Raw genomic sequence first — 27,062 nt, 5'->3', positions numbered from 1 at the left:
TATTGTAAGCAAATTCAGCCACGGGTATCAGGAGCGACCAGTCATCCTGGACCTTGGTGGCGAAGCATCGAAGATACTGTTGCAGGGTTTGATTGACACGTTCTGTGATTCTGTTGGTTTGAGGGTGGTAACCTGACGAAAGGGCACGTTGGATCCCTAAGCATTGACAGAGATGTTTCCAGAATTGTGAGATGTATTGAGGTCCGCGATCCGAAATGATCTTGGAAGGGAGTCCATGCAAACGGAATATGTGTTCCAGGAAGATTCCTGCTAGTTCAGAAGAAGATGGTAATTTACGCAGGGGCGTAAAATGAGCCATATGAGTGAACAAGTCTATGGTAACCATGATGGTGCTATACCCACGGGAGGGTGGCAGTTCCACAATGAAGTCCGTAGCGATAATCTCCCAAGGCCTAGTTGGCAATAGAAGGCCCGCTGGTTTCTTGTGATTGTGTTTATTTTGGCTGCAGACAACAGAGGATTGAATGTACTGCCGTACGTCGGGTCTCATCCTAGGCCACCAGAATTGCCTTTGTATCAGACGGAGGGTATTGGTGACACCGCAATGTCCTGAGTGTAGGGTATCGTGACAGAGATTCATTATTCTCTGTTGTAGTCTTTTTGTAGGGATGACCAACAGATTGTCTTTGAACAAATAACCTTCCCGGACCTTTACATTCCAAGGATTTCTTTTGGATTTGTCCTTCCACAGATCAGAGGATTGGGTTTGGGTTTGGATCTCTTCGAGGAGGTTGACTGCCTGGGCCACAAAGATCGTGGAGGAAAACATCTGAGGATATGCCTTGTCTTCAGTGGGCTCGTAGTCAGGTCTTCGAGATAAGGCGTCGGCGCTCAGGTTTTGTGATCCAGGAACGTGAGTGATATGAAACTGGTACTGGGCAAAGAAATATGCCCAACGCGCCTGACGACTGTTCCTACACTCCAAAGACTGTAGAATCTGGAGGTTCCGGTGGTCAGTACGGACCTGACCTGGATGTGTAGCTCCAAAAAGTAGATGTTGCCATTCAGTGAAGGCTTGGCGGATGGCTAACAATTCTTTTTCCAGGACTGAATAATGTGTTTCACTAGGAGTCAGAGTTTGTGAGAGGTAAGCAATTGGGTGTTCCAGTTTATCTCCTAATTCTTGTTTCAGGACTGCGCCAATGGCATAATTTGAAACGTCCGTTTCTACCAGGAAGGGACGGCTAGTATCAGGTTGAGCCAAGATAGGAGCTTGCGTAAACTCTGTCTTTAAACGCTGGAACGCCATATCTTGTGGTGTTGACCAGAGGAAAGGAGTGTCTTTCTTCCGGAGAGCAACAATCGGTTGATCTATCTCAGAGAAATTAGATATGAATTTCCAGTACAAATTGGCAAGTCCCAGGAAAGATTGAATTTGTTTCATGGAAGTAGGAGCAGGCCAGGTCAATATGGCTTTTACCTTTGAAGGGTCCATACCGATTCCTTCTGGGGTAAGAATAAACCCTAGGTAGTGAACAGAGGTCACATGAAACAAACATTTTTCAGGTTTGGCCAGGAGTTTATGATCTCGGAGTCTCTGCAAAACTGCCTTCACGTGCTCTTCATGTTGTTTAGGATCCTTGGAAAAGATCAGTATGTCATCCAGATATACAATAACAAAGAGAAACAGCATGTCAGAGAACACCCTATCCATAAAGCGTTGGAATATTGCAGGGGCATTAGCCAATCCGAAGGGCATGACTAGGTACTCAAAATGGCCAAAGGGTTTTCTGAAGGCGGTCTTCCATTCGTATCCTTCCCTGACACGGATCAAATGATAGGCGCCCCTGAGATCCAACTTGGTGAATATCACTGCGCCTCTCACGGCTTCCAGGATATCCGAAATCAGGGGTAACGGGTACCGATCCTTGAGGGTACATTGATTTAGCCCGCAATAATCAAGCAGGGTCTGAGTTCCTTGGTATCCTTCTTTGGAACAAAGAATAGGGAATCACCAGCAGGAGATTTCGAAGGTCTTATGGTGCCATTTTGAAGGTTGGCATCCAGGTATTCTCTTAGGGCCGCCTTCTCGGGTTCGGAAAGAATGAACATCCTGCCAAAGGGAATCACTGCAGAGGGTTCCGTATCTATTGCGCAGTCTTCAGGTCTGCGTGGGGGGAAAGGCCTGGACAATGGCAGTCGAAAACACATCAGCATAAGCTTGGTAGACTTCAGGAACTTGCATGACATTTGATACCATTAGTGGTGACTGTTGTTCCTTTGTTGGTTCCTTTGGGTGTGTTAATGGAGGTTCTAGGGATAGACAAGGAGACATGCAAAACTCTGAGCCAAGGAATAGGGAACCCGCAGACCAGTTGATATATGGGTTGTGTTTCTGTAGCCAGGGCATGCCCAATACCAAGGGGTAATGAGCTGACTTAATAATGTCAAACCTGATTAGCTCTCGATGGTGATTTATTGCAAGCTGGATATCATTGGTCTGAAGGCTTATGGGTCCTGATGTGAGGGGTCTTCCGTCGATAGCCTCCACAGGCTGCATGGTGCTTCGTGTTTCGTAGGGAATCTGATGTTTATCAACCCACTCATGATCGATGAATATTCCCATAGCTCCGCAGTCTACCAGGGCCAAAATGGAATAGTTTGTATTCTTGGATGGTGATAAAAAGGCCTGTAGTTACCACCAAATTGTTTTCTCCAGGAGAGTTCAAGGATGGAATGGATGTGGAGCAAACATCTCTCTCCCGAAGCTCTGCTCCATCTAGGATCGGGAGCTGGCGTTTCCCGAAAGCCGAGGGGGTGCTAAAGGACACTTCCTAACCAAATGCTTATCTGAGGCGCAGTACATGCACAAGCCCGTATGAATTCTCCTTATTCTCTCTTGTGGAGATATGGGTCCACGAAAGGCCCCAATCTGCATGGGCTCGGATTCTGAAACTGGGCTTGGGTTGATTTCCGGTCTGGGGGTACCCTCAAATGATACCTTGGAAGGAGTTCCCCAGGATTTCTTCTTTTCTGACTTCCTTTCCTGGATACGGAAGTCAATCTGCATGGCAAGATCCATTAATGCCTGGAATGAGCTTGGTCGTGCCACTCTGGCCAGCTTATCCTTAATTTCTTCGTTCAATCCTCTCCTGAACAGTGTAAAACTCGCCTCAGTGGAGCAGTCAGCTTCCTTTGTCAGTTGTTTAAATCGGGTCACATATGTGAGCATATCCTGGGCCCCTTGCTGAAAGTCTAACAAGCGTTCTTGTGCGCTGTAGACCTGCTCAGGGCGGTCAAACATGTCTTTTAGGGCCCGTATAAACCCATCATAATCGTCCAGGAGGGCATCACTAGAGTTAACGAGGGGAGTGGCCCAAGTCAAGGCATTCCCGGAAAGGTGAGAGATTATAAAACCCACCTTGGCCCTGGGGATCACAAAATAGTAAGGCTTGAAGGTAAAGTGCACCAAGCACGAATCCAGGAATGCACGAAGGGTCTTTGCTGAGCCGTCGTATTTATCCACGACTCCACCCAGTATAAGTCTCTCTTTTGTAGCAGAATCCCGGGATAGGACCAATTGTTTGAGAGCAGCGTTCTCCGCTTTCAGATTCTGTACCTCAGTTGATAGTTCCTGCATACGACGCATCAAGTCCTGCACGGCAGCCTCCATGTCGATATCTCTTTCGATTGGGTGGCGTCTCAAACTGTCAAGGTGTTCCCCCCCTTTTCACCTGAATCCGTTCTTTTCCGGTGTCCTTGGATGCTGCCTTCTTTCGGATGGATCGGGTTTTGAAGAAGGCGGCCCGTGTCTTTGCCGAATCCAGAATGCATTCAGTTTTCCAGGAGGCCGAATCCAGGAATCCAGGAGGCAAGGTAAGTTCGCTAGAACTAGAATCCAGGAGGAAGAAGAAAGGGGGGGTTCGAGGAAGGGAAAGCGGAGTGGAAAGGAGAAGAACCGCGAGCTACGGAGCACACGTCTGGTCGCTACTTCGCAATAGCATTGAGACGCACGGAGCCGCGGAAGGTGTGGTCTAGAAATAGAGAAAGGTTACGTCCAACGCATGGAGCGAGAAGGGAATGCGTTGGACGGCCATATTGGAGGTATTAATGTGTTCAAGTCCGTTGTGACAGGGACCATGAGGCCCAAAAGGGGCGCACCCTGCAATTCATGACAATTTAAGGCATATGTTTCTCAGTCCCTGTGTGGCCGGGCAGAAAAACATAAAGTGTGCATTAGATTCCTCACTTGCGTTATACAGGGGACACTTGCTCCTGTTCCCTGACCTCCATGAGACAGCACATTTTGAAACCCTCAGTGAACCCAGTCAAAAGTTAATAAAAAAGGGCGCAGGAAAACAGGGAGGGGGGTTAATACAGTCTTAATATTTTTTGAATCCAAAGTCTGGCTTAACCCGTATATAATCAGGTGCAGATTTTATGTTCACTTCTCACAGGCTGCTACCATGCCTCCTCTAAATAATTCTTCATAGATTTATTTCCTTGATGCGTTTGGACTTTTGCTTGTCTATTAGTAGGGGTTGAGTTCATGCGTCATGCTAGTTTAGTTCATAAAGGCTTTTCCTGACATTTGCCAATCAAGGTAATTTCCACTGTGTCTATAGGTTCATCAGGTGCATCATGTCTGCCCTATAGGAGTCAAGTTCTTGCGTCCCCCATAACCGAAGCCAATACAGGATTGGTTTTGCTGCAGCTAATAAATCAATTGGGCATAGGTCCAATTCTAGGTGCAGCAAAGCATTGGACATGGACAGAGGGAGACACAGAAATCTTTTAACAAACTTATTCTCCACCGTTCTCATTGGCTTCCAATTTGCAAAACCCCATAGTTCCGCCCCGAAGAGTGCTGATGCCATGGCCTGCTTTTTGTATGAATCCGGGGCGGGTGAGACTGCCCCTCTGCCATGCTTGTTAAAGAAAACGCGGGTGCCTCCATTATATTTTTCCAATGTTACTATAGCTCTGGCTATTTCACTTGACCAATTAACAGTGTCACTTAGACGTGTGCCTCGATAGTCGTAGTACCTTACTTGTTCTAAAGGCAACCCCTTTGCACTGATGTCGATTTATTTTTTTGCCAAAATTAGGCTTGAAGACCACGGTTTTTGTCTTCTCAGTATTCTGTATCACTTTTAACTCTTTAAAATTTTCCAGTTGTTGACAGAATTACAGTATCATCTGCAAAAAACAGGCTGGGGTACCTTGAGTTGTCTGGTTTTGACGCATCCTTACCTCCCAGCAGCAGTTGTTTCACCACTTCCTCTATATAAATAAAGAAGAGAACGGGGGCAAGCGGGCAGCCCTGCCTTACTCCTTTATTAACTTCACATTTCTCAGTCACGTCACCCCCCAGGCCCACTCTAACCACAGCCTTGTTTTCTCTTAAAGAAATCTGCAATGAGCCTTCCACCTGGACTGGTAAAGCAGTAGCTCTAAAAAGGACTGATTTATAGACATATTGACGACAAATAAACACAGTAGTTATTAGATTGTTTTTACTATTGCATATTGCTGAAATATTCGTGCCAGATCTTCATAGAAGCTCAGACCTCTTGAATTATGTTTCCTTTTCAGGACCTTCACAGGACTGGCTGCAGTTCCTATTGCGGCCAGGAAGCAGAACAGGACAGAGTGGTCTTGAAACGGGTTCTGCTTGCCTATGCCCGGTGGAACAAATCTGTTGGCTATTGCCAAGGCTTCAATATCCTGGCTGCACTTATTCTAGAAGTAATGGAAGGAAATGAAGGCGATGCCTTGAAAGTAAGTTTAAATGCAATGATAACATTTAGTAAATGGATAATCTTCTGCTTTATTGGTATTAGGGTATTTAATGAGTGCGGGTCTACCTTCGGGAAGCAGTGGAGTGCTTTACACGTTATGTTGCTTCATTTGAGTCTCCTTTTCTCTCTGTATTTATTTCACAATTCAGCATTAGGCATTTAAATTCTGTTATGAACAGTAATAATTTAAACTGCTGAAAAGATGTTAAAGATATTTCACAGTTCACAATTTTACGATTGTATTTTACTTATGGACTTTCTTTATTGTGTGCTATTAATAGCTGGACAAAAAAAACTACATTTTATTAAAGATACTTTACTGTAGCTTGACTTTGAGTTTGTTTCCAAGGTACACTTGCTACAATATTATCTTGCACGTAGTGTATACATTAACAGCAGTGCTATTAAGCAACTGCATATGGGTGCTGAACAAAACTTTGCTGCTTGTGTGAACACATTTTAAATGTACTGTTTCTCAGTCACTCTTTTGCTAATTATTGCAGCAGTGTAGCTGGAAGACTTTGCTTGTCTGTTACACACTTAATATTTTAGATCATTACAAATCGCCAACTACTATCCTCGGTCTATTTCTAAATGACATTTCAGCACATTTTCAAACCAAGCAGTGATACAGCCATTTTAGAAGTTGAAACCATATGATAACAATAAAGACTAATCAATATTTGTTAAATTCCAACTGAAATAGTCCATTGAATATGTCCACTGTGTGTATTGACATGCGACATGCTTGTAATATTCCCTGCCTTTCTCAGCACCATGCAGTATCAATATTAATGGTGAAGACATTTTGTTTTGAGGCTTGATGTCTTTGAAAGTACCCTTAACCCTTTGGCCCCATATGCCGTTTTACTTCCTTTTTAGGTTTGGTAGAGGACAAACCGAACTGTTTTATCTGAGAAGAGAAAAATCAGTCTCCACCCCCCCTCCCACACTATTGGATGGCCCCCTCATGCCTTCTGTGACCAGCTGTCCGTTATTCCATCCATTCGTCGAAGCCCAGTGCATGCAGTCAAAAACGACTTCTCCCTTTCTGAGCTATCAAATGTTATGGAGATAGAACTTGCTCATGCAAGTACTTCCAGAATTCATTTGAATTAGCAGCCAGTTAGATTATTAGAGACCTGTCTGGACTAGAGAACTACTGCAAAGGTGTTTCCGCTCCTAAATGTGTGTTCAACTATACATGATCTGCCCCGCCCCCACAGTAGATTAATTGGTGATTTTAGGCCTCTTTTCTTGTAGTTCACTGCACTCTTTGATTCACAGCCAATGCAACTCTAGGATTGCACGTGCTTCAGTTTTTAGTTTGTATGAAACTTCTTGAGGCAGTGTTTCTTTCTGAAGACAGTGTTGAATGCAAAAGCCAGCCAACACAGTTTTTGGTTGTTGTTTCCACTATGGTAGGGTCAGGAAGGAGTGTCATGAAAGATTTCTGAATCCGCAATCTGCCTGACAGGTTAGTGTTGAATTGGCTGTCCCACACAAACACTCTACCTGACATGTTCATCGGAAACTTCATCACCTCCCTTTGTATTCATAGAGATTTGAGATATGTGGTTTGCTGTTACTGTCTCAGCAATAGGTTTTGCCTTGGAGTCCCGTCTGCGTTTCATGTCCAACTTTGTCTCTTTGGCATGCTTTTGGACTACTGCTGTTCGTAAAAACTCATGGACCTCCAGAAGGCTTAGTGGGAAACATTTCTGTCTCTGCAAAGCTGTCTTGGTGTGTGTATGTGAGCTTTTTACCTCTGCTATGGATGCTGCCCTGGCTATCGGTAGGAAGCATGTGTGCTCTAGGTATATTTTGCACAGAATAGGGAAGATGTAGGGGATCCCCCATTAACCACCTCACAAGGTTGCATCACGGAGTGGTGGCTCGCCTGTCCACCAAAGTTTCCCAGTCTGCCTAGGTGGTAGCCACAGTGACATTATCAAAATATGTATTGCCTGAATGCTAAGTTGTTCCAAGACTGAAACAAAGTGCCTACATATGATTTCCAGTAGGGATGTCGGGTGGCCAGGGCTATGTCTGGTTATTGTGGCACTCCAGAAGTAGGAGTCGGACTCTGGAACATAATGTTCACTAATCTTTATATTTCCATACAGTTAGTGTGACCTCCTGGCCGGCGTCAAAGAAAATAACAAACTAAAATAATTAAACTAACTCTAAGAGATATGTTCCCTATTCTAAAACCCAAACATTCAAGGAAAAAGTACTGATGTCGGGATGTCTCAAAGCATAAGGTCTGTAGCCTGAATCCTAAACTAGCCTACTTCTTTCCTAGAAAAACTAACAAATTGGTCTAAAAGATTTAACAACTAAAAAGATTGACTGCTTCTGATCCAGGCTTACTCCCTCTCTGGTTCCCCTGAATAGAAAGTTTCTTCAGGTGCTGGTATAATGGCTAAGTGTTCCAAGCGTACTTCCAAAGAAAGTCTTAGTTTGGATATTCCAGTCTCTCTTTCTGGACACCACTGGGTGTCTTTTTCCACTTGTTTACCCCACTTATGTATGTTTCTTTACCATGCTTTTGTTCCATTCGGGGTGTTTCTCTTTTGTTTCTCTCTTTTATCCTGTTTCAGGGTGTCTTCACCCTCACCCTCTCCTGGGGGCTCTTGACTCTTATTCTCCTCTCTTAGGGTATCTTTACTCTCATCCTTCCCTTGGGGTATCTTCACTCTCCTCTGCTCTCATGGGGTATCTTCACTAGGAGTAAGGAGGGAGTCTTTGATGGGACACCTTCGTACTGGGCTGACCCCTTCTTGTCTCTTCCCCTCCAGGAGTAGTCAGGTGGCATACAGTCCCTCCTTCACTGGGGAACTTTAGGTTGTCTAGTCCCTTCCATAGCCTAGCACAGGCTGCCTTCTAGTTCCTCTGGCCTCCTCTACCAGAGGGGAGAAGGCCTCTTCTGACCCTCTGGGTTCAGCTGGGCCCACTCAGGTTTCCCTCTTCAGCATAGCAGGGTAGCTACCAATCACAGGGCAGCCTTCCTTCTCGTGCTTCAGACTTCTTCTCCACTGTTTTCCCCAAACCAACGAGACCGGGAACCAGTCCCCAGCTGAGACACCTTGCTACTGTGTCTCTCCTTTTTATACCATCCTTTCTCCACTAGCCAACTACCGATTGGCTGAATTGTCTGGCTTCTCCATTGGTGGAAGTAGTGCTTGCATCACTAGCCTCCCAGGGTAGTTCATCACCTATTTGTCATTTTGAATATCAGTTGAGTCAATTAAGTTTCAATTGGCCTTTTTTTAATGCAACCTCTCAACTGCACTGTAAATACTCATCTCTGATCCCTGCCCCGTCAGTCTTTTGCACCCGGTTTATGTTCCTCTATTCACCTATGCCCACCTAATTAATGGTCCCATTTTCATAAATTACTAATGTAAGGCAACTGCTTGAGGGGTTGCCCTGACTACTGTGCGTACTGCTGTAAATATTTCTTAACAAAGTAACATAAAAGACAAATAAATTAGATTCCCTGCACTGACCTTGTTTACACTCCTCCTCCTCGCTTTGTACCACCTACATTTTAAAGATAATCTGTTGTATGTGACTCATAGCCCTTCCTCTCTGCACTGGCCTCTTCATGCCTCTCCACCTCTAGTGTGTCTGAGGACAGAGCGTTCTTCCTGATGCACCTTTGCTTTCCTTGATGACCTTGATTTTTAAAAAAAAAAAGTTTCATCCCTTTGTTCTACAGGTTTTTCAGTCTTCAGGTTCATGACCACTCCTACCCAACCAAATTTGCGTTCAGGCACTGCAGTCCTCCTCGTGATTCCCACCTTCAAATCGACTAGAATAGGAGGCTGCTCCTTCTCTGTCCAAGCCCATACTATGTGTAATTCAATGCTCCTTAACATCTGCTGCATAGAGGGCCAGTTAGAATTCCAGAGGGCCCTCGAGACATGGCTATTCCACCTAGGTCCGTGACAATCCCTGACAGTCAACCACTTCAGGTAGGCAGGAGCAGCAAATAACTTCCATGTGGTCACCAAACGACGGTAAGAATAACCTAACAATCTCCAGCAGAACACAGCAGAGAGTCCATGCCACATCCACTAAACCAGAAGCCAGCTGGAGCACGCGGGTACGTATCGCAAGGCAAGGCCTTCAACCCGCACACATCTGCATCCTTTCACCACTCCCAACGACACATTGCACAACACCTCTGCCATTAGAATGCAGCCATCCCAAGCACAAAAATTTGGTTTAGCTGGACACATGAGTCTACTACTCTCGCATTCTCTCGTCAACCTCAATGCACCCATCTACTTGCTAGCTCAATATGGATAGCTAGTAGCGACCTGTACCCCCCTTCTCAACTTCGCCTTGGCTAAAATGCACACACGCATTCTAAACTCCTCTGATCAATTTTCCCAAAACTTGGATTTCAGTCCCCCAAGGGGGTTCACCTACAGGGCTTTGAGGCCATACCAATGGGATAAAGGCTCTGTACAAATGTCAAATTACATTACATTGCGTAAGGACTTTTCTCCAGTGTATCTGGTTTTCTCCTCCTGGGTAGGCGGTAGGTATGGCTCTCTGTGTTCTTCTTGCTCTGTTAATTAAGCTTTTCTTTTGTTTCACAGTGTCTTTGTAGATTTTATTTTATACATTTAAATTCAATTCACCAAATGACCTTAATGGGGTATTGAACCCGGTTCTCTTTACATGGGAGGTAACAATTCTACCACTGTGCTATTTCAACTGTGCTGCTACTCAGTTGTGAGGGAGGCTAAAGCCTTTTTCCTGCAGCTGATGAGTGCTTTTCTCTCTCCATGCTGACGGAAAATCTCGTTTTCAGGTTGTCGGCTTGACCAGTCACTCCTCTTGTCCAAAGTGCGCAGCCAGGCCTCGACCAGTCTCCCACGTTGCCACCACAGGGGGACCGAGGGGGTTCAGAGATATGCTATTTGTGTGTGTCGAGGAAAAATCTTGATTCATCACATAACCCATGCCCTTCTACATGTAGTAAGTTGTGAAGGCTTTTGACTCAATTTAGCTAGATATCCTGAGTGTTACAAACATCGTTTTAACTTTACTGATGCCTTTGTCAATCAGGCTATGAATGAGACCACTTCAGAGACTGCTTTACATGCACTGTTCATTATGTCCCCCGAAATATTTCAACATTTTGAGAATGATTACCTCTTTAGTCTGGAAACATATTGGTGGAATATTTGTATATGTTCAAAGAAATGTTTTTGATTTAATAATTACTGCTTTATTATTATTATTGAGGTACTTAATGAGCACGGCGGTACGTTCGGGAAGAAATGGAGCGCTTTACAAGTCGTACTGCTTCATTTGAGTCTCCTTTTCTTGCTGAAACTGCTGAAAAGATAGTTAAAAAGATATTTCACAGTTGACAAGTTTACTATTGTATTTTCCTTATTGAATTTCTTTGTGTGCCTTTAGTAGCTGCACAAAAAAAGACTATATTTAAAGAAAAATGTATTTACAGTATTACATAGTTAACAAAGTAAACTTTTAATACTATACATTTCCATTTCACATATTAACGATTCTTTACAAATAAAACAAAACACATGGTAGTGCCCTTGGATACTGACTTGGGCCACTAAGACAGCGTCATGAACACCAGTCACCAAGCCAGAATAGTTAAAACCTGTCTGATCTTTTTCCACAGAATAGTAAAATGTGCAATACTTGCTTCATGGCAGCCACTCATAAAGATATTCCATATATTCTCAGTTATGTTGTTCCCCACCATAACTGCTGATCACAGCGCCAAAAGGCAGAGCTTCAGCAGAGATGGGCAGTCGGGTCAAAAGATGTTTAACAGACTCCAGCTGCATCTCCCAGCACAGGCAACAATATCTAGAATTCCTAGGATTGTTTCTCCAGGCTCCGAGTATATCAAAGGACTCGACTACGTCGAATTTGATTCTGAGATAATCCCAGACCAGGGAATTGCCCAAGAAATGATAGATATAATGGGATCTCTCTGCGTGCCTGAATATAATCTATAACATCAGCAGCATTGCTTTTGGTAGCCAAATTCATAATCAGTTGCTCCTTGCGCTGTATATATAAAATGTCTTCATGATGTTCTTATATTGACTAAGAGGCATTGCTAGAACATTTTCTGGTTCCAAACCAAGCCACCTATCAGCCATAAGCCTACATTTCCCCAAACAGCTAGAAGACATAAGGCTAGCTCTGGTCTGCAGCACACCGTACATTAACTTATTCAGTGAGTCTTCTGGAGCATTCACAAGCTTCCAGTATAGTGATAGAGCACAGAAATAACAAACCGGAATACGTCTATAGTCCACTCCAGATACATAATTTCCAAGAATGAATGGGCAGACAACCTCAGCAGTCTCTTTAAGATCACTGACTCCAATTTAGTCAGCTCAATGGTAATACCACGGGCCCAAATCTCTGCACCATACATAGAAATGGGCAATATTTTAGTGTGGTACAGTTTGTTCAAGGCTCCTATGGAGTAACCCACACCCTTATGAGCAAAGGAACAAATAGTACCTGCTATCTGGCAAAGCTTAGTTTTGGAACGTTCTAGATGTATAGTACCACATAATTTGGAGTTCAGATAAATACCCACATATTTATAAAGAGACTACCTCGATTGTGCTCCCATCCATGTGCCAGTTAATACTTTGGACCTTCTTGTTTGTTGGACGAAAAATCATAATTTTTTTTTAACAATGTTAACTCTAAGGTAGTTTGCATCAGAGTATGTTGGCAAGGAACTTAGCGAAGATTGCAACCCACCAGGAATGAGGTCAAGGAGCACAAGGTCAGCTGCATAACCCATCTATTGAATAGGATTATCTCCTAGTTTAGGTGGAATTGTGGAGGGGTTAGCGGTGGCCTCTTCAAGATCTGACAAATAAAGGTTGAACAGCACGGGGACTTAAATGCATCCTTACTTAATCCCTTTGGAATGGATTGTGTCCTCCCACGTATTCCTCATCTTTGATATGATATCCAGCTTCAGCTGCTTCAGAGTTTTTTTTTTTTCGGCAGAGGGCGATGTGCGTCTCGAGGATTATGTCATCGAAGGCATATATAGCATGCGCCGCACACGTTGGCTCCCGTTCCGTTTTTCCGCATAAGCTATTGCTTGTCCTCTTCGACACAGACTACCCCAAACACTGGGTTCTAGAAGTGTCGAGATTGTGAAAAACCAACTCACACCGAGTATGTCTGTGGTGTCTCGGGGTGGAGCATAAGACTTCGGCCTGCTCCAAGTGTCAGTCAATGACGGGAAAAGCAAAAGGGGAAATTGGCAGTAGGTAAAACCCCCCCAAAAATCTCCATCTACCCTGACGAAAAAAAAATCTTCGTCCGACGAGCCGAGAGGCGAGACTCCTCGGCGGAAGAAGGTTAAAAGGTCAAGATCGAGGAGTAGCTCCCACCACTCATCGTCGTTGAGGAAGCCAAAAAAGAGGCACGACAGGTCGCCTTTGTCGTCAGACACTTCCCCGGAGAGAGTATCTTGCCCTACGAAAAGTGCAACACCTGCTGAATGGGAAGCATTTAGATCCGAAATGCTGAAAATATTTCAGAAAAAAAACACGGCAAGCCATGCTCCTATCGCGCCTTCCATGGAAGCCAGGAAAGTAAAGGGCTTGAGCCAAATCCCGCGTGCCCTCGACCCCGGTACGACAGCCAGATCCACATCGAGAGCCCTTGAGGCGATGACAAGTCATCGAAGGATCCTTCGAGCCACAAACACAAGCATAAATCGAGGTCATTGACACCATCGCCGCCAGCTGCACCGTCGACATCGGTGATGCCAGCTGCGCTTTTGAGGCCGACTGCGCCCTCGACGCCAGTCAGTCTGTTGACACCAACCACGCCAACTAAACCAATGGTGCCATCGAAGCCGAAATCGACAACTCCTCGAGCGTCGAGTTCTCATTTTCTTAAATCTTCAATGTCTATCCCTGACAGTCTATGTTCCTTTACCAAGGAAAGAGTTCTCAAGTCTCTTACCTCAATTTATGAGGAAAATGAGCCATCAGGCAATGATGCCCCTTTGGACTTCAATTTGGCACGCCCTATGTGCCTGAAAGCTTAATCTCTGAAGAGTCTAGGTTGAAATACCTTTATGATAATTTACAGACGGCCAGTGGCGTAGATACTTCACCTGAACTAGATTTTGGTAGGGCTGAGGCTGGTTAGCACGCAGATGCTTCCTATAGACAGCTTATGTCCGGTTGTGAATAAATATCTAACCACAAAATACTGCCATTCCAGTAGTGACTCTGACTACCTGTCTAAACACCCGACTCCAGAGAGTCTGGTGGTGCAGGCAGCTACCGCAACTTCCAAGCAGGCAGCTTATCCTACTATCCCTCCAGATAGGGATGACAAGAGAGTAGATGGATGGGCAAGGAAAGTATTTTCTGCGGGGAGTATGGCTCTAAAATCGGCCAACCCTGCATGTGCTCTTGCAAAATTCTCATTCACTCTATGGGACTGCATTTCCATGGTGGCAGAGCACATTCCCGAGGGAGAGGAAAGAGATAGCTTTGTGGCTATTGTTAGAGACTGCAAAGAAGCCATGTGTGACAGCACACAGCAGAGCCATGCTAGTACCGTAATACGTAGATTTGCGTGGTTGATGAAGTATGGATTTGCGCTGGATGTGCAATCCAGACTCCTCAACATGCCTTTTGATGGGTCTCACCTTTTTGGCAACAAGGCACGAAAGTCTTGAGAAGTTGCAGACCTCTAAGCAGACAAGTCTTTAGTGCCGCTATTAGGCAGCCTCATCACTTTTGCCCCAGTGGACAACCTTGGAGGGGTAGATCATTTTGTTACTACTTCTCAGTTGGAAGAGCAAGAGGAATGGCTGGTCAAAGAGGCCAAAGAAGATTGCCTCATGGTGGACGATGGAGAGGTGCGCAACCCGCTCAAGCAGGGGCAACCCTACCATCAGCCACTGCATCAGCCGCCTCAAAACCGCTCTGATGTCTTGAGTCACAAATCACAAGTGGAAGGCAGACTGTCTCAGCATCTGCAAGAATGGCAAGACATTACTTTGGATGCTTGGGCACTGGAAACCATAGCCCACGGTTACTGCCTTCCTTTCATTCAGAGTCCTCAGAACCATCCAATGAGGACCCACTCTTTGAGGATCCAGATCCGCTCATTGTGCAGGAAATGTTGACCCTGCTAGAGAAAGGCGATATTGAACCAGTGCCTGCAGCGGAGAGGAACAAGGGGTGGTATTCTCCATATTTCCTAATACCCAAGAAGGAGGACTGAGACCCATCTTGGACTTAAGATATTTGATCAAGTTCCTCAGGAAAGACAAGTTCAAACAGAACAGAAGCCAACCAGAGCTTTGCATGCTATATATGTCTTCGATGATGACATCCTCGAGACGGAGGCCCTCGAGGGACATCGAGTCGACGTTACCAGGGGTAAGCTACTTGTTCTTCTGACTGGAAAGCAAACTAATCTGGGCACCTTGTTGGTCCAGGCAGACTTTAACCCTAGTCTGCTCATGTAAACTGATCATCATTTTTAGCAAGCCCAGAGGGATGATCCAGGAGCACAGCTTCCTCCATAGCCTGCCCCTGTCTACGATATTGAAGGCTGCACTGAAGTCGATATATGACACATAAACAGGTGTTTTTTACAAATTAGCCAGGCCTGTTGGACAACAGTGGCTAATTCCAGGCCGTTAGTGGTGGTATTCAGACCCTTCAGAAACCCTGTTTGATTATATGGGATAATGCAGTCACTCTCAGCCCAAGCTCTGAGCTCTTCTGACCGGTCCATGGCAAAAATTCTGGCCGGGGCATCCAGCACAGCTAGCAGCCAATAATTGTCAGGGTCCTTATGACTCCCTTATTTATGAACAGGGACAATAATACTGTCCCGCCAAAAAGATGCAATGATTTGGGTCACGCCAATCCAATGGAAAATCCAGTGTAGGGCAGTTGCCCAGGTTTCAGAGTCCGTTTTAGTAACTGATTACAAATGTCATTGGGGCCAAGAGCACAATATGATTTACTAGCCTCGATAAGCCTGTGGATATCATTAATGTTTCTCAAAAAGTGCCAATCGGCAGAAATGGTATCAACCGAAATTTGTGGAGTTTCATCTCCCCCTAAGGATGATTCAACAGAAGTATTCCAGGCCTGTTCTGAGACCCCGTTAATAGCTTAGACTCTTGGTTTATTTTCATTGATAGTTTTCCAGTACAAGATTGCATTGTTAGTATAGGATGCATGAACCAAGTCCCGCCATTGGGCACACTGGACTTGAAACTTATGCCATTTGAGTCATTTACAATAACTACTTTTTTTTCTGTAACTCTTTATTAACATTTTTCAACAATAACACATTCCAGCACAAGTGTATTCACCCCCCCCCCCCCTCACGCTTCCTCCCCCTCCTTGATCTCATTGTAGTCCTTGTACAGACAGGTTACCTTAGGTTGTGCCAAGGCTCTTATTGGCTGTCTCTTCAGCATCCCTGAGTGTGTTGGTTCGTCAGATTAACTCCTTCATATTTCCCCTTCCCCAGGCTGGTCCATTATTTCTAGGAGGCCCATGCGCCTAGGGCACCATGCCCCACGTGCCCCTTCCCTCAGGTATCTCAGAAGTCTTGACCAGTCTGTGGTGAACTTTTTTGTAGGGGAAAGAGTAGGTAAGCCACTCCATGGCGACAAAGCTTCGGATTTTCAGATTTTCGCAACCCATTCACGGTCCTGCGGGGGTTCTCTGGACTTCCACTTACGTGCTAGTACTAGGGCCACTGCCATCATCATAACATAGTTTGCGGCCCGGTTTTGAGGTGATTTTGTCCAGAGCCCAGTGGAGACCTATAATTGCTAGACCTCTGTTCCCCTTGCCCTTCACCCCTAGGACTTGCTCGATTGCTTCCTGTATTCCTCCCCCGTATTGGTCTAATTTGGTGCACTCCCACCATATGTGGCTCCATGTTCCCTCCCCTCCAGCATAGCTGGGAGGTCCTGGCTAAATTCTATGTAGCCTCGTCTGCAGCATAAGTTAGCCATATCTCCGGAATTTGGAGAGGCCTTGTTAATTTAGGGATGAGCGCCCATAGTTTTGCCCACTCCGATTCCTCTGTTGTGCTCCCAGTGGAGGTCTCCCATCTTTTCATATACGCTCTTGGCGGGGGGCCCTCACCGGCTTTTATATGCTTATAGATAGATGTTACCACTCTCCTGTCCCCCGAGTCCTTGTTTAGGTATTTTTCGAATGAGGTTAGTTGGCGGCTGCCTGCTTCTTTCATAGAGGGATGGATCAACTAGTGCCTAAGTTGTACATAGCTATATCATTTTCCCTCAGAGCGAAATCTTTCTTGCATTGATCGAATTGCTTAACCTGGTCCCCGTTGAACATATCTCTAACCTTCAGACATCCCCCTTGTTGCCAGGCCTTAAATGTGGGTGTTGTGTCCTGGGGTGAATTGTGGGTTATCAAATAGCAGTGTGTATGGAGAGGGGTATTTGTTAGTGTGTGCCCTTTTCACAGCGTCATCCCATGCGTCTCCCACCGCTGTCAGAATGGAGCTACTGTACATCTTCTGGGGCCTGTTCGCCTTGGGCTTCCATAGTATTCCCTCCAAATCTCCCCCTGCGGACGACTCTGTCCATTGGTCTCCAGATCTTCCCCCTGTTGTCATTCTGCCAGTCCCTAATGACCCTCATCTGGGCGGCCGTATAGTACGCCCTAAAATACGGTTCTCCCATTCACCCTCGGGATGCTAGAGCTTTCATGAGTTTAGCGGCCACTCTCTGGGTTTTATTATTCCACACTCGTGAGTTTTGGAGAGATCTGAATAGGGCCGACGGAACGTGGATCGGGATGGCTGTGAAGTAATAGAGTAGTTGTGGTAGAACCACCATCTTTAATGCATTTATGCGCCCCATCTATGTTATAAATAGTGGTCTCCAGTCTATCATTTTGGATTTAAGCTTCTCCAGAAGGTGTGTATAGTTTGCTTGATATAACTCTCCGACCGATTTGGCCAATCTTACTCCCAAATAGGTTATTGAATGCTCTACCCATCTGTTTGGGGAAGTCTTTTTGAGGTCTTGCTCTGCTTTGTCCGAAAGGGTGAGGTTGAGGATTTCAGTCTTGCTAGCGTTTATTTGTAGGCCAGCCACCGCCCTGAACTGGTTAAGTTCCCTTTCTATCGCCCCCAGGGAGGTCTCTGGTTGAGTCACAGTCAAGGGCATATCTGCGAACGCAGCAATCTTGTGTGCCCCTCCTAAAAGGAATTCCTGCTATGCCCTTGTTGGCTCACTGCCGTTAGAAAGGGTTCTAAATGTAACGCGTATAGCATGGGGGATAGTGAGCACCCCTGCTTGGTGCCTTTAGTCAGGGATTTTTGGATGAAGGTGTCTTGGGTGCATATAGTGTCGCTACCATGTAGGCCTCTCCCCTCCCCTCAATTGCTACTGCTAGATATCTCCCCAGCTCATCTGATTCCTTCCCTGTCATGGTCAGGTCCAGCCCATTTTTCAGCGCGCTGAGAACCCCCTTTTTTATTGGTCTGAGTGGCCTGAAGAATTCTAGTGTATCCCCATTCTTCGTCTGTCTTGGGTGCAGATGTGTGTTTCTTGCAATGTTACTACGTCCGGTTGTTCCCGCCTAAGGAATCTCTTATTCCTTTTGATTGGTGAGTTTAGCCCGTTGTCATTTAGGGATATGACCTTCAGCATATCTGTGCTAGCCATTCTTTGTTACGTGAATCTGTCCTATGGTCTCCGTGTCCCGTTGTGTGCCCCCTCGGGTCCCTGTGTCCCGCTGTGTGCCCCCTCGGGTCCCTGTGTCCCGCTGTGTGCCCCTTCTGGTCCCTGTGTCCCTCTTTGTGCCCCTCTGGCTCCCTGTGTGCCTATGTGTGCCCCCACTGTGCCCCTTTTTCCTACTGCTGTGCCCCCACACTTGGCCCCCTGTGTCTGTCTGTTCAGCCTTCTTGCCCTCCCCATCCACCTTCACCTTTTTTCATCTCGGCACTTACTCTTATCATTGTCTCTTGACCTTTGATAACAGCTTGTCTGTCCCCCCTTCCCTTGTTATTTTCTCCCCCCCACCCCCTCCCAGCACTAACTTGATCAGGCATTGACCCGTTAAGATAGTCAATTGTTTGTTCCTCTCCTCTTCCCTTCTCTCCCCTTCCCCACACCTCCCTCCTACCCTGTCCTCTTGTCACTCTTGCACTGCAACGGTTGTCGTCAGGCATAGTAACGTTACTGCTAGTATTGTCTCCTTTTTTCCTTCCTCCCCTCTCCCTTATTGTTCCATGCACTTGTACTATCGCTTATGATATGATAGTTATTTTTTACATTCTGATTTATTTAAAGGACCTGTAAGAATGTAACTGTATCCTCCCATGTACCCTCCCTCCTTGAAGCGTTTTGAAACGCATTGTGTATAGGCGCTGTACAAATAATCAATCATGTGTCTGGTTCCCTGCATCGGATCGGGGCCACCCCTTTGGTTCCTCCCCCCTGTCCCGTGAGCCTCCTTAGTTCTTAAGTCTACTACCCCCGGATCACCCCCCCTCTTCTCTAACCCCTCCATCCCCTCAGACCCCCCCGAACTGGGCAGATTTAACTGGCCCCCCTCGAATTGTGGTCTTGAGAGTTGAACCGAGGCTTTCACCCAGATTTGCTCCACGCAGGATCACCCGATCCCATTCCAAGTTCCCCTTCCCCCCTCCCCATGAGGCCTCAACTCAATTACTTCTGTCTAACATTAAAGCACAGGCACTGAGCTTAACTTGCGCCCTCCCCAGGCGAGGTGTCCGACCGATGGTGCACATCATGCTGCGGTTTGTTTGGTGCATCGGCTGGTCTTCCCAGCTTGTCCGGCTCCTTCCTGGGTGATGGCTTCCTGGACGGAGGCTGGCTTTCCCCCCTTCTTGGACCTTTTGGACTTCACCATGGACCATTCCCACGGCCTGCAGGCCTTTTGTTGGCTGGCTGGGGAGGCGGATGTTTGGTGAGTTTAATCTTAGATTTCCTGTAGGGATGCTCCTTGCTCGCATGGCTTGACTTTTGGTTACTTCCCTTGCCAGTAAAAGATCAGGCTGAAGGGGTCGGCCCATCTGTAGCGGATATCTCTGGACCTCAGGAATGCCACAACTGGGCCCATTCTCCTCCTTTTGATGAGGCGTCTCTTGGTCTCGCTCCTGGCTCCTGTCGCCAGGGATCCACCCTGTGGACTCTGTCAAATTGGATGTCCGAGCCTGCATCGGAGTCTAGCAAATCGCTGAAGATGCTCTTGAGTACTTGAGGTAGGTCCTGGTCCTGCGTCTCCTCCAGTAGGCTTTTGATGCGTATGTTAAACCTTCTGGACCTGTTCTCCAGGTCCTCCACCTGTAATTCGAGGTTTTGGGTGGCCGCAGCTAAGGTTTCCAACAGGGTGTCTGCTTTCCTCGCATCTTCAGTCAGCTCCTGGATTGCTCGCTCATTAATGTCCACTCTCTCCTCGATTTTATTAATGTCTCTCTTTATTTCCTGCAGTCCTTCTGCCAGATCCTCTCAGAGCGTCCATTTGTTTCTGACCTGCAGTAGTGTTCTTGTCCACTATCTCGCTAAGGAAGTGTTTAAGTGAGGAGTGTGTATCGGTCTATCCTGTTCTTCTTGCCCGGGGTCCACCCCTGAGTCGGAGAGCCAATCCGTTGAGGGGTGCCCCCCTGTGGGATCCGTCTCCTTGGCCCATATTTCCGGTAATGCACCTTCCTGTGACCTTTTGGGATTCCTGGGTGTCGTCAGTGACTCTTTATTCCTATTTTTCGACATCGTGCTGCGGGGGAGGTGGGCCCCGGCACCATGGGCCACCTTGTGTGAGCTAGATCTGTGCATGTTCCGTCGCCAGGTTGTGTGGCCTGCTGCTCCGGGTTGTGAGGCTCTGCCCCTCGTTCTGTCTGGTTCCCGCCATGGGCGTCGTCTTCTAACTTGTGCTGGATTTCTATCCAAGGATAGTCCCCTTGTGATCCCTGAGCCCCCCCCCCAACCCTGCTGTACGCCCTGCCAGACACAAAGAAACCGGCGCACGCTGTGACTTCTGTTCTTCCCTCACGCTTCTGTGTTGCCTCTCTTTTAAGGCCCTGTTAAGAGTTGTGCTCCTCTTCCTTTTCCAGATATACGGTTCTCCTCGGTTTGATGCTTGGGTGCTCCGCTAGTTAGCCCCGCTCTGATGTCCTAAAGAGACGGGACCTCAGCGCTGTACTTCCTGCCGTTGGCCCCGATCCAGTGGCGCCTGTTAGCTGCAATCTCGCCCCTCCTTCTCCTTTAGCGGGGCGTCCCTTTCGGGCATAGTGCACAGTGGTCCCCAGCCTCCCCCAGGGGGTGGGGGTTCCTCTGAGTTCAGTCCAGGCTTCAGAGGGGTTCTCCCCTCGCCCTGCACGGGATTCTACTGCCCAGGTCCTCCGTGGTTGTTATTGTGGGCCTCAGGTGACTCTGCTTGCTCCCCCGGTGGGGGCTTGGCGTGTCCCCCTGGTCCGATCCCCACTTTGTGCACTCCCAGCTGGGGGTCTTGGTGAGGGCGTTCTCTTGCTGACGTGTCGCCTTCCCTCTCGTGTTAACTGGGCCCAGTAGGAAGGAAAGCGTCGGGGGACGGGTGCTCCTCTCCTGATAACTGGAGGTCCTTCTCTTGCCTTGAGACCCTCGTGGCCTTGCTTTATGATAAGGCATTTGTAACGCGCCTATACACAGGTGTTTATGCTCTTTAGTGTTCTGTGCTGGCCTAATTGCCTGGCAGGTATTGTGGTCTCCAGAATACCGTCTCTGCCCACTCCTGGCTGCCCCTGGTCTTCGGTTTGCTCCTGTGTCCTTTGGTGCTTACTGGAGCCTGCCAGTGTTGGTGGAAACTCCTATTTATTTTTATTTATTTTTAAATGTTTTTATTGGCATTTATATTGAACATTACCCATACTTTTATTGCCATTACATCACTGATCAACATGTACTGAAGGAAAATTGACGTTAACAAGAACTTATACAACAACAAAGAGAAAGGAAAAAACAACCAACCAGTCTTCACTACAAAATACTTTGCTTGGGGCTCTCAGCCCCATCCTCTGGGCGAGTCCGGCACCCCAAGTATTTCTGGAGGTTTTACTGGCCAGGTCCGGCAGACCGGGTTGCCTCGTTGTGAGGGCTCGGCCACAGGTAATAATTGGCCTCTTTACCAGTGAACCCAAGTCTTTCATTGGGGTTTGCCATCCGATGGATGGAACATATCCCATTGTAAAGTCTTCCAGGCCTCATAAGTAGGGCTAGCTTCCCCTCCTGCCTTGCCCACTCCGTCTCCCCACACCCTAGTTTCTGCCCCTGCCTAGTGTTCCAGTTCACTGTGCCATTTGGCAAACTGTGGGCCCCCCACTGTTTTCCACGCCATTGCAATGGCCCTTTTGGACAGCACACGTACCATGTCCATACATTTAACGACATGCCTTACTTTGCTTATTCGTGAGTAGGCCCCCAGGAGGCACTCCTTCGGTGACCATTTGGATCTCACCACCCCTGCCCTTCTACAGGCTTGTTCTATCCTGACCCAGAAATTCTGTACCTTCAGACAACCCCAAAACATATGCAACATTCCGGCCCCCTCCGAGTTGCACCAAGGGCACAACGGACTTGTGTTTTTGCTGGATTTGACTATCTTGCTCTGTGTCGTATATGTTCTATACAGGACATTCAGTTGGATTAGCCTAAACCGGGCATTTCAAGACATTTTGCGGGGGTATAGCAGGGCCGATTCCCATTCCTTCTCAGTTATGTTGATTTCCAGGTGCGCCTCCCACCTCTACTTCAGTATATCACTCTTAGGGTTGGGTCTGTCCGCGAGTTGAGCATAAAGCCTGGACATAGGTCTCCTCCCATCCCTCAGATTATATAGTAGCGTCAGGGTTGGGTCTGGTTCTGGCGCCTCTAGCTACCCCTTCCATTTATTTTTTGCCGCCTTCCTGATCCTTCTGTACCACAGGAATTGGCCCTTAGACAGGCCCTCCCTCTCTCATGGATTCGAAGACTCTAAAGACACCTTCCTCATATGTATCTTCACAGGTATAAATGCTGTGTCCCTCCCATTGTCTCACCAGCGCCAGATCCGCTCTTCCTACGCAAACCTCGGTAGCGATCGGGATCTCGGGGGGAGTAGGGGTGGGCATCTCCCGCCAGCTTCAGGGCCCTCTCCCAAACCCTCCTGCCCAGTTGTACAATTATCAGGGTTTCCCTTAAGCAGCCCAGCGGGACCCATAACACTTCTTTCAGGTGCGCCAGTGCTACTAGTTGTCTCAGTAGTCTTGTTCCCGAGGAAGCCTCATCAGCGAGCCATTTGGCCTCATGACTGAGCTGAGCCACCAGGAAGTACCTTCCAGGTCTAGTAGTTGGACCCCGCCTGCTTTGTATGGCAACATTCATGTGTGCAGGGATGGTCTGTGTCTGGTAGGGCCCCATAGCAGCTCCCTCACTATTTTTTCAAATAGCCAGAAGAAGGAGGCTGGAATGTAATAGTGAATATTGTGGAAAGAATATAAGAACCTCTGCAGTACTATCATTTTAACCACTGAAATCCTACCCATTACAGATAATGGCAATTTAGACCCGAATTTTGTGGACCTCCTTGCACCGCCAGTAGAGTGTTACCTAAAAGCCATCTGTTCAGCTGTGTGCCAGATATTTACCCCAAGGTATCTGAACGTATGTGGCTTGCACCGAATTCCTACGTTCGGGAGGTCTTCCTCCTTGTTCTTTGCTAGCTCCGCCAGTGGAAAAATACACAATTTCTCTGTGCTAAAGGAGATTCCAGACACTCGCGCAAAGTTCTCCAGCACCTCTAACATAACTGGTACATTCAGGTGTGGGTCTCTTAAGTACAGCAGTATGTCATCTGCATATAAGGAGATAATATGATACTCTCCCCCTACCCTGATGCCAGCGTCAAAGAATTGCTTCCTGATATATATGGCAATTGGTTCTAGTCCCAAGACCTAGAGCATTTGAAATAGTGGGCAGCCCTGTCTGGTGCCTCTCTGTATGTCCCAGAGCCCTGACACCATCCTCCCCGTCTTTACCCTGGCTACCAGTGATTTGTAAAGGATCTTGACCCGCCTAATGAAGTGGTCGCCAAGCCCAAATTGTACCAGGACGGCTATGAGCCATTCCCAGTATATAGAATCAAATGCTTTTATGGCGTCTAGGGAGACTATCGCGTAAGACTCCTGCAAGTCTGTCGTTTGCGCCACAGTGTGTTGTAGCCTACAGAGGTTTGCCGCAGTGTTCCGACCCGGTATGAACCCATTCTGATCTTCATGCACCAAAGCCCCCTATAACCTTAGATAACCTCTTGGCCAATATGGTCGTCAGTATCTTTGTCGTAGTTGAGCATCGCCATCAGCCTATACGAACCACATTCGGCTGCCGGTTTCCCAGGCTTAGGTATTGGTACTACCAGTGTCTCCTGCATAGTCCCCGGCAGTACCCCTGTTTCGTAGGATTCCGTGAACACCTCTTGAAGGACCGGGGCCAACTCAGCGCCAAATGTCTTGTAAAACTCGGGGGGCAGCCCATCACTACCGGGGGTCTTGCTAGTGGACAGAGATTTAATGGCCTTGTTTATGTCCTCAACCGTCAGTTCCCCATTCAACATGTCCCGTTGGGCTTCACCCAGTCCCGGCAAACCTCTCTCTTCCAGCGTGTCTAGTATGTCGCCTTGAGGTAGCACCATTTTGTGGCGGTGCAGCTGGGAATAAAACCGTTTAAATATCTCATTAATTCCGGATTGTGATGTATGCACCTGAGCGGTGGGGTCTCTAATTTCAGCGATCAAGTGTTTCGGGTTCTCCCTCTTGCACAGCTATGACAATAGCCTACCTGGTTTATCCCCCTCTGAGTGTGCCCTAGTGGTCTTTGCGACATAGTCATACTTAATCAATCTAGCCCAGGCACTTTGATAGTCCTCTCTGGCCGCCTCTAGTTCTCGCTCTGCCTCCCTCATCTTCGGAGCCCTGGCTTCCATTTGTTTGATCTTCCCCTCCCCCACCTCCAACTCTTTCCTCAGTGTCTTCCTGATGCCCCCAGCACTAGCAATGGCCTCTCCCCTAACCACCACTTTCAGTTGCCTCCCATATCGTGGCCCATCCTTTTACGCTCCATACATTGTTATCTATGTACTCTGTTATTTTACTTTGGCGTCCCCCTCTGAAGGCACAGTTTGTCAGAGCCTCCAGTGGCATCCACCACAATGGTATGGGCGGTCCAGGGCCCCACATTATCCATTCCATGAGAAGCAGTGAATGATCAGATATTGATCTGCCCAGGTAGGAAACAGACTCCACCTGAGCTAGGTGCTACTTGTCTATTAATGGGTAGTCAATCCTAGTGTAGAGCTCATGGGGAGATGAAAAGTAGGAGTATTCCCTACCCTCCGGGTGTAGTTCCCTCCACACCTCTGCCAGATCCAGGTCTTCTATCACTTTGTTTAACGAAGAGTGGATTAGTTTGAGTGGCTGTGTCAGTGGGTCTGACCTATCCAGTGTATGGTCTCTTACACAGTTAAAATCCCCCTCCATATGAAAAAACTATCCCTGTAGGGAGTCAATTTAGCACCCAGCTTGGTCAGGTATGGCGAGGTCCCACAGTTGGGGAGATAAGTGTTGATTAGGCAAATTTCTAGCTGTTCAATACCACCCCGGAGTATCAAGTACCTCCCCTCCGTGTCTACTTCTTTTGATAGCAGCCTGAAAGGCACTGTGCTTATCCATGTGTATACCCCGCGGGCATACTTAAGAGTACGCTGCTCCAAAACCCTGTCCGCCCCACCACTCCTTCACCCTTGCATTACCCTGAGTAGTGAGGTGTGTTTCTTGTAGTAATGCGATGGAGACTCATTTCCTCTTCAGGAAGGACTTAATCCTGTTCCTGCGCATATAGGAGCCCATCCCCCTGACATTCCATGTCTCAGTACACTAATATCAGCTGCCATCTCTGTTCAGTGATTTCCCTTTCTGCAGGCCAGGCACCCGCTGTTCCCATGCATCTATTATTGTGAAGACTGTAAAATATTTCAAACAACAACAAAATAAACTTAACCAACTGCACCCAGCAGTTGCACCGTGTGGGCAATGCTCAGGTGCCCCGCCCCATCTGGGCCCCTCCGGGACATCGTGGGCGGGAGACGGTGCGTCAGCAACAGGATGGCACCAGTCCTTTCGCGGGGCAGTACCTTCCGGTTCAGGCCTGACGATTCAACAGGTCCCCCGTCGTTGGCAGGGATGTCATTTAGGGGTCGCCAAAGGTCACAACTGCGACCTCTTGTGGTCTCCTTTGCGACCTCCAAAAAAGAACATTACAAGTTCCTGGGCTATGGCCAGCACCATGTGGCTCTTTACTTCTAGAGCGGCTGGCTTTCTTGTTCAGGCCCCTTAAACAAAAGAAGAAAAATAAGAACAGGAGTGCCACGAGTCTAACACTTTCAGCACTGACCCTAAATAAGAAAGAATAGGAATACCAAATAATGTGTCTTTCTGGAATTCTATAAAATAATTGCTAGACTTATTAAAGGTTTATTTCAGGCACACTTCAGGGGGCTAGTCACTGATTTAGTCTGTTCTAAAACGCCTCAACTCAGCCTTTCATCCTTCTAAGGTCGATAAATGAGTACCAACACAGGTTGGGCTGATATTGGGTGTATATTTTTCCGATATAAAGCACTTAAGCGCTATATAATACATCATTATCATTTGGTCATGGACATCTGCTTGCATTCAGTCATTTGGTAATATGGGCCTATACACACTGATCTTAATGATACATATGGCGATCCATTCTTATATGAAATGTACATCACATTATAGTGATATCGTAACCATATTTTTGTAGTGTACAATCCTCTGTGCTGCCACTTCCTGTTTTGTCAACGGGTTAAAGTTCATGTTCCATCTCTTCCCTGGCATTTTGGTGAAATTATGTCCCTGGTCGTTGGTGTAGACATTGGCTTGGTCGCTATCAGTCCATATGTATATCCGTAGCCACTGGGGTGTTTCTTATCGACTCCGATGTGTGAATTATGATGCAGCCTCTTCTCCACCTGCCATATTGTTGTGTTCAAGCCACATGTTGGCCGCCGCAGGTGTTTTCAGGAAAATTGCTCTCACCTTACACATTACTTTGAGCCTGGACGGGTTCATCAGCTTGTATTTAAGGTTCAGCTGCCAAAATCTAGCTTTGACCGGGAACAAAAGAGTTTCTTGCTCTTTGAACTGCCGGGGTTTAGTCCAGGTATATGG

The 27,062-nt window shown here is 47.1% G+C and overlaps 1 protein-coding gene across 5 annotated transcripts in view; it reads left to right on the top strand.

Moving 5' to 3' along the window:
* The window catches only part of TBC1D30 (TBC1 domain family member 30), a 956,754-nt gene that overhangs the window by 577,613 nt on the left and 352,079 nt on the right, over positions 1-27,062 (top strand). For all 5 annotated transcript variants that reach the window (XM_069629763.1, XM_069629762.1, XM_069629764.1 and 2 more), the window contains one exon: positions 5,557-5,742. In XM_069629763.1, the coding sequence (XP_069485864.1) occupies positions 5,557-5,742 (186 nt within the window). The remainder of the gene's footprint in view (positions 1-5,556; positions 5,743-27,062) is intronic.

Source organism: Ambystoma mexicanum, chromosome 12 (genome assembly GCF_040938575.1).
Source record: "Ambystoma mexicanum isolate Mex_15411 chromosome 12, UKY_AmexF1_1, whole genome shotgun sequence".
Classification (NCBI taxonomy): domain Eukaryota; kingdom Metazoa; phylum Chordata; class Amphibia; order Caudata; family Ambystomatidae; genus Ambystoma; species Ambystoma mexicanum.
This window is presented reverse-complemented; position numbering and strand designations above follow the sequence as displayed.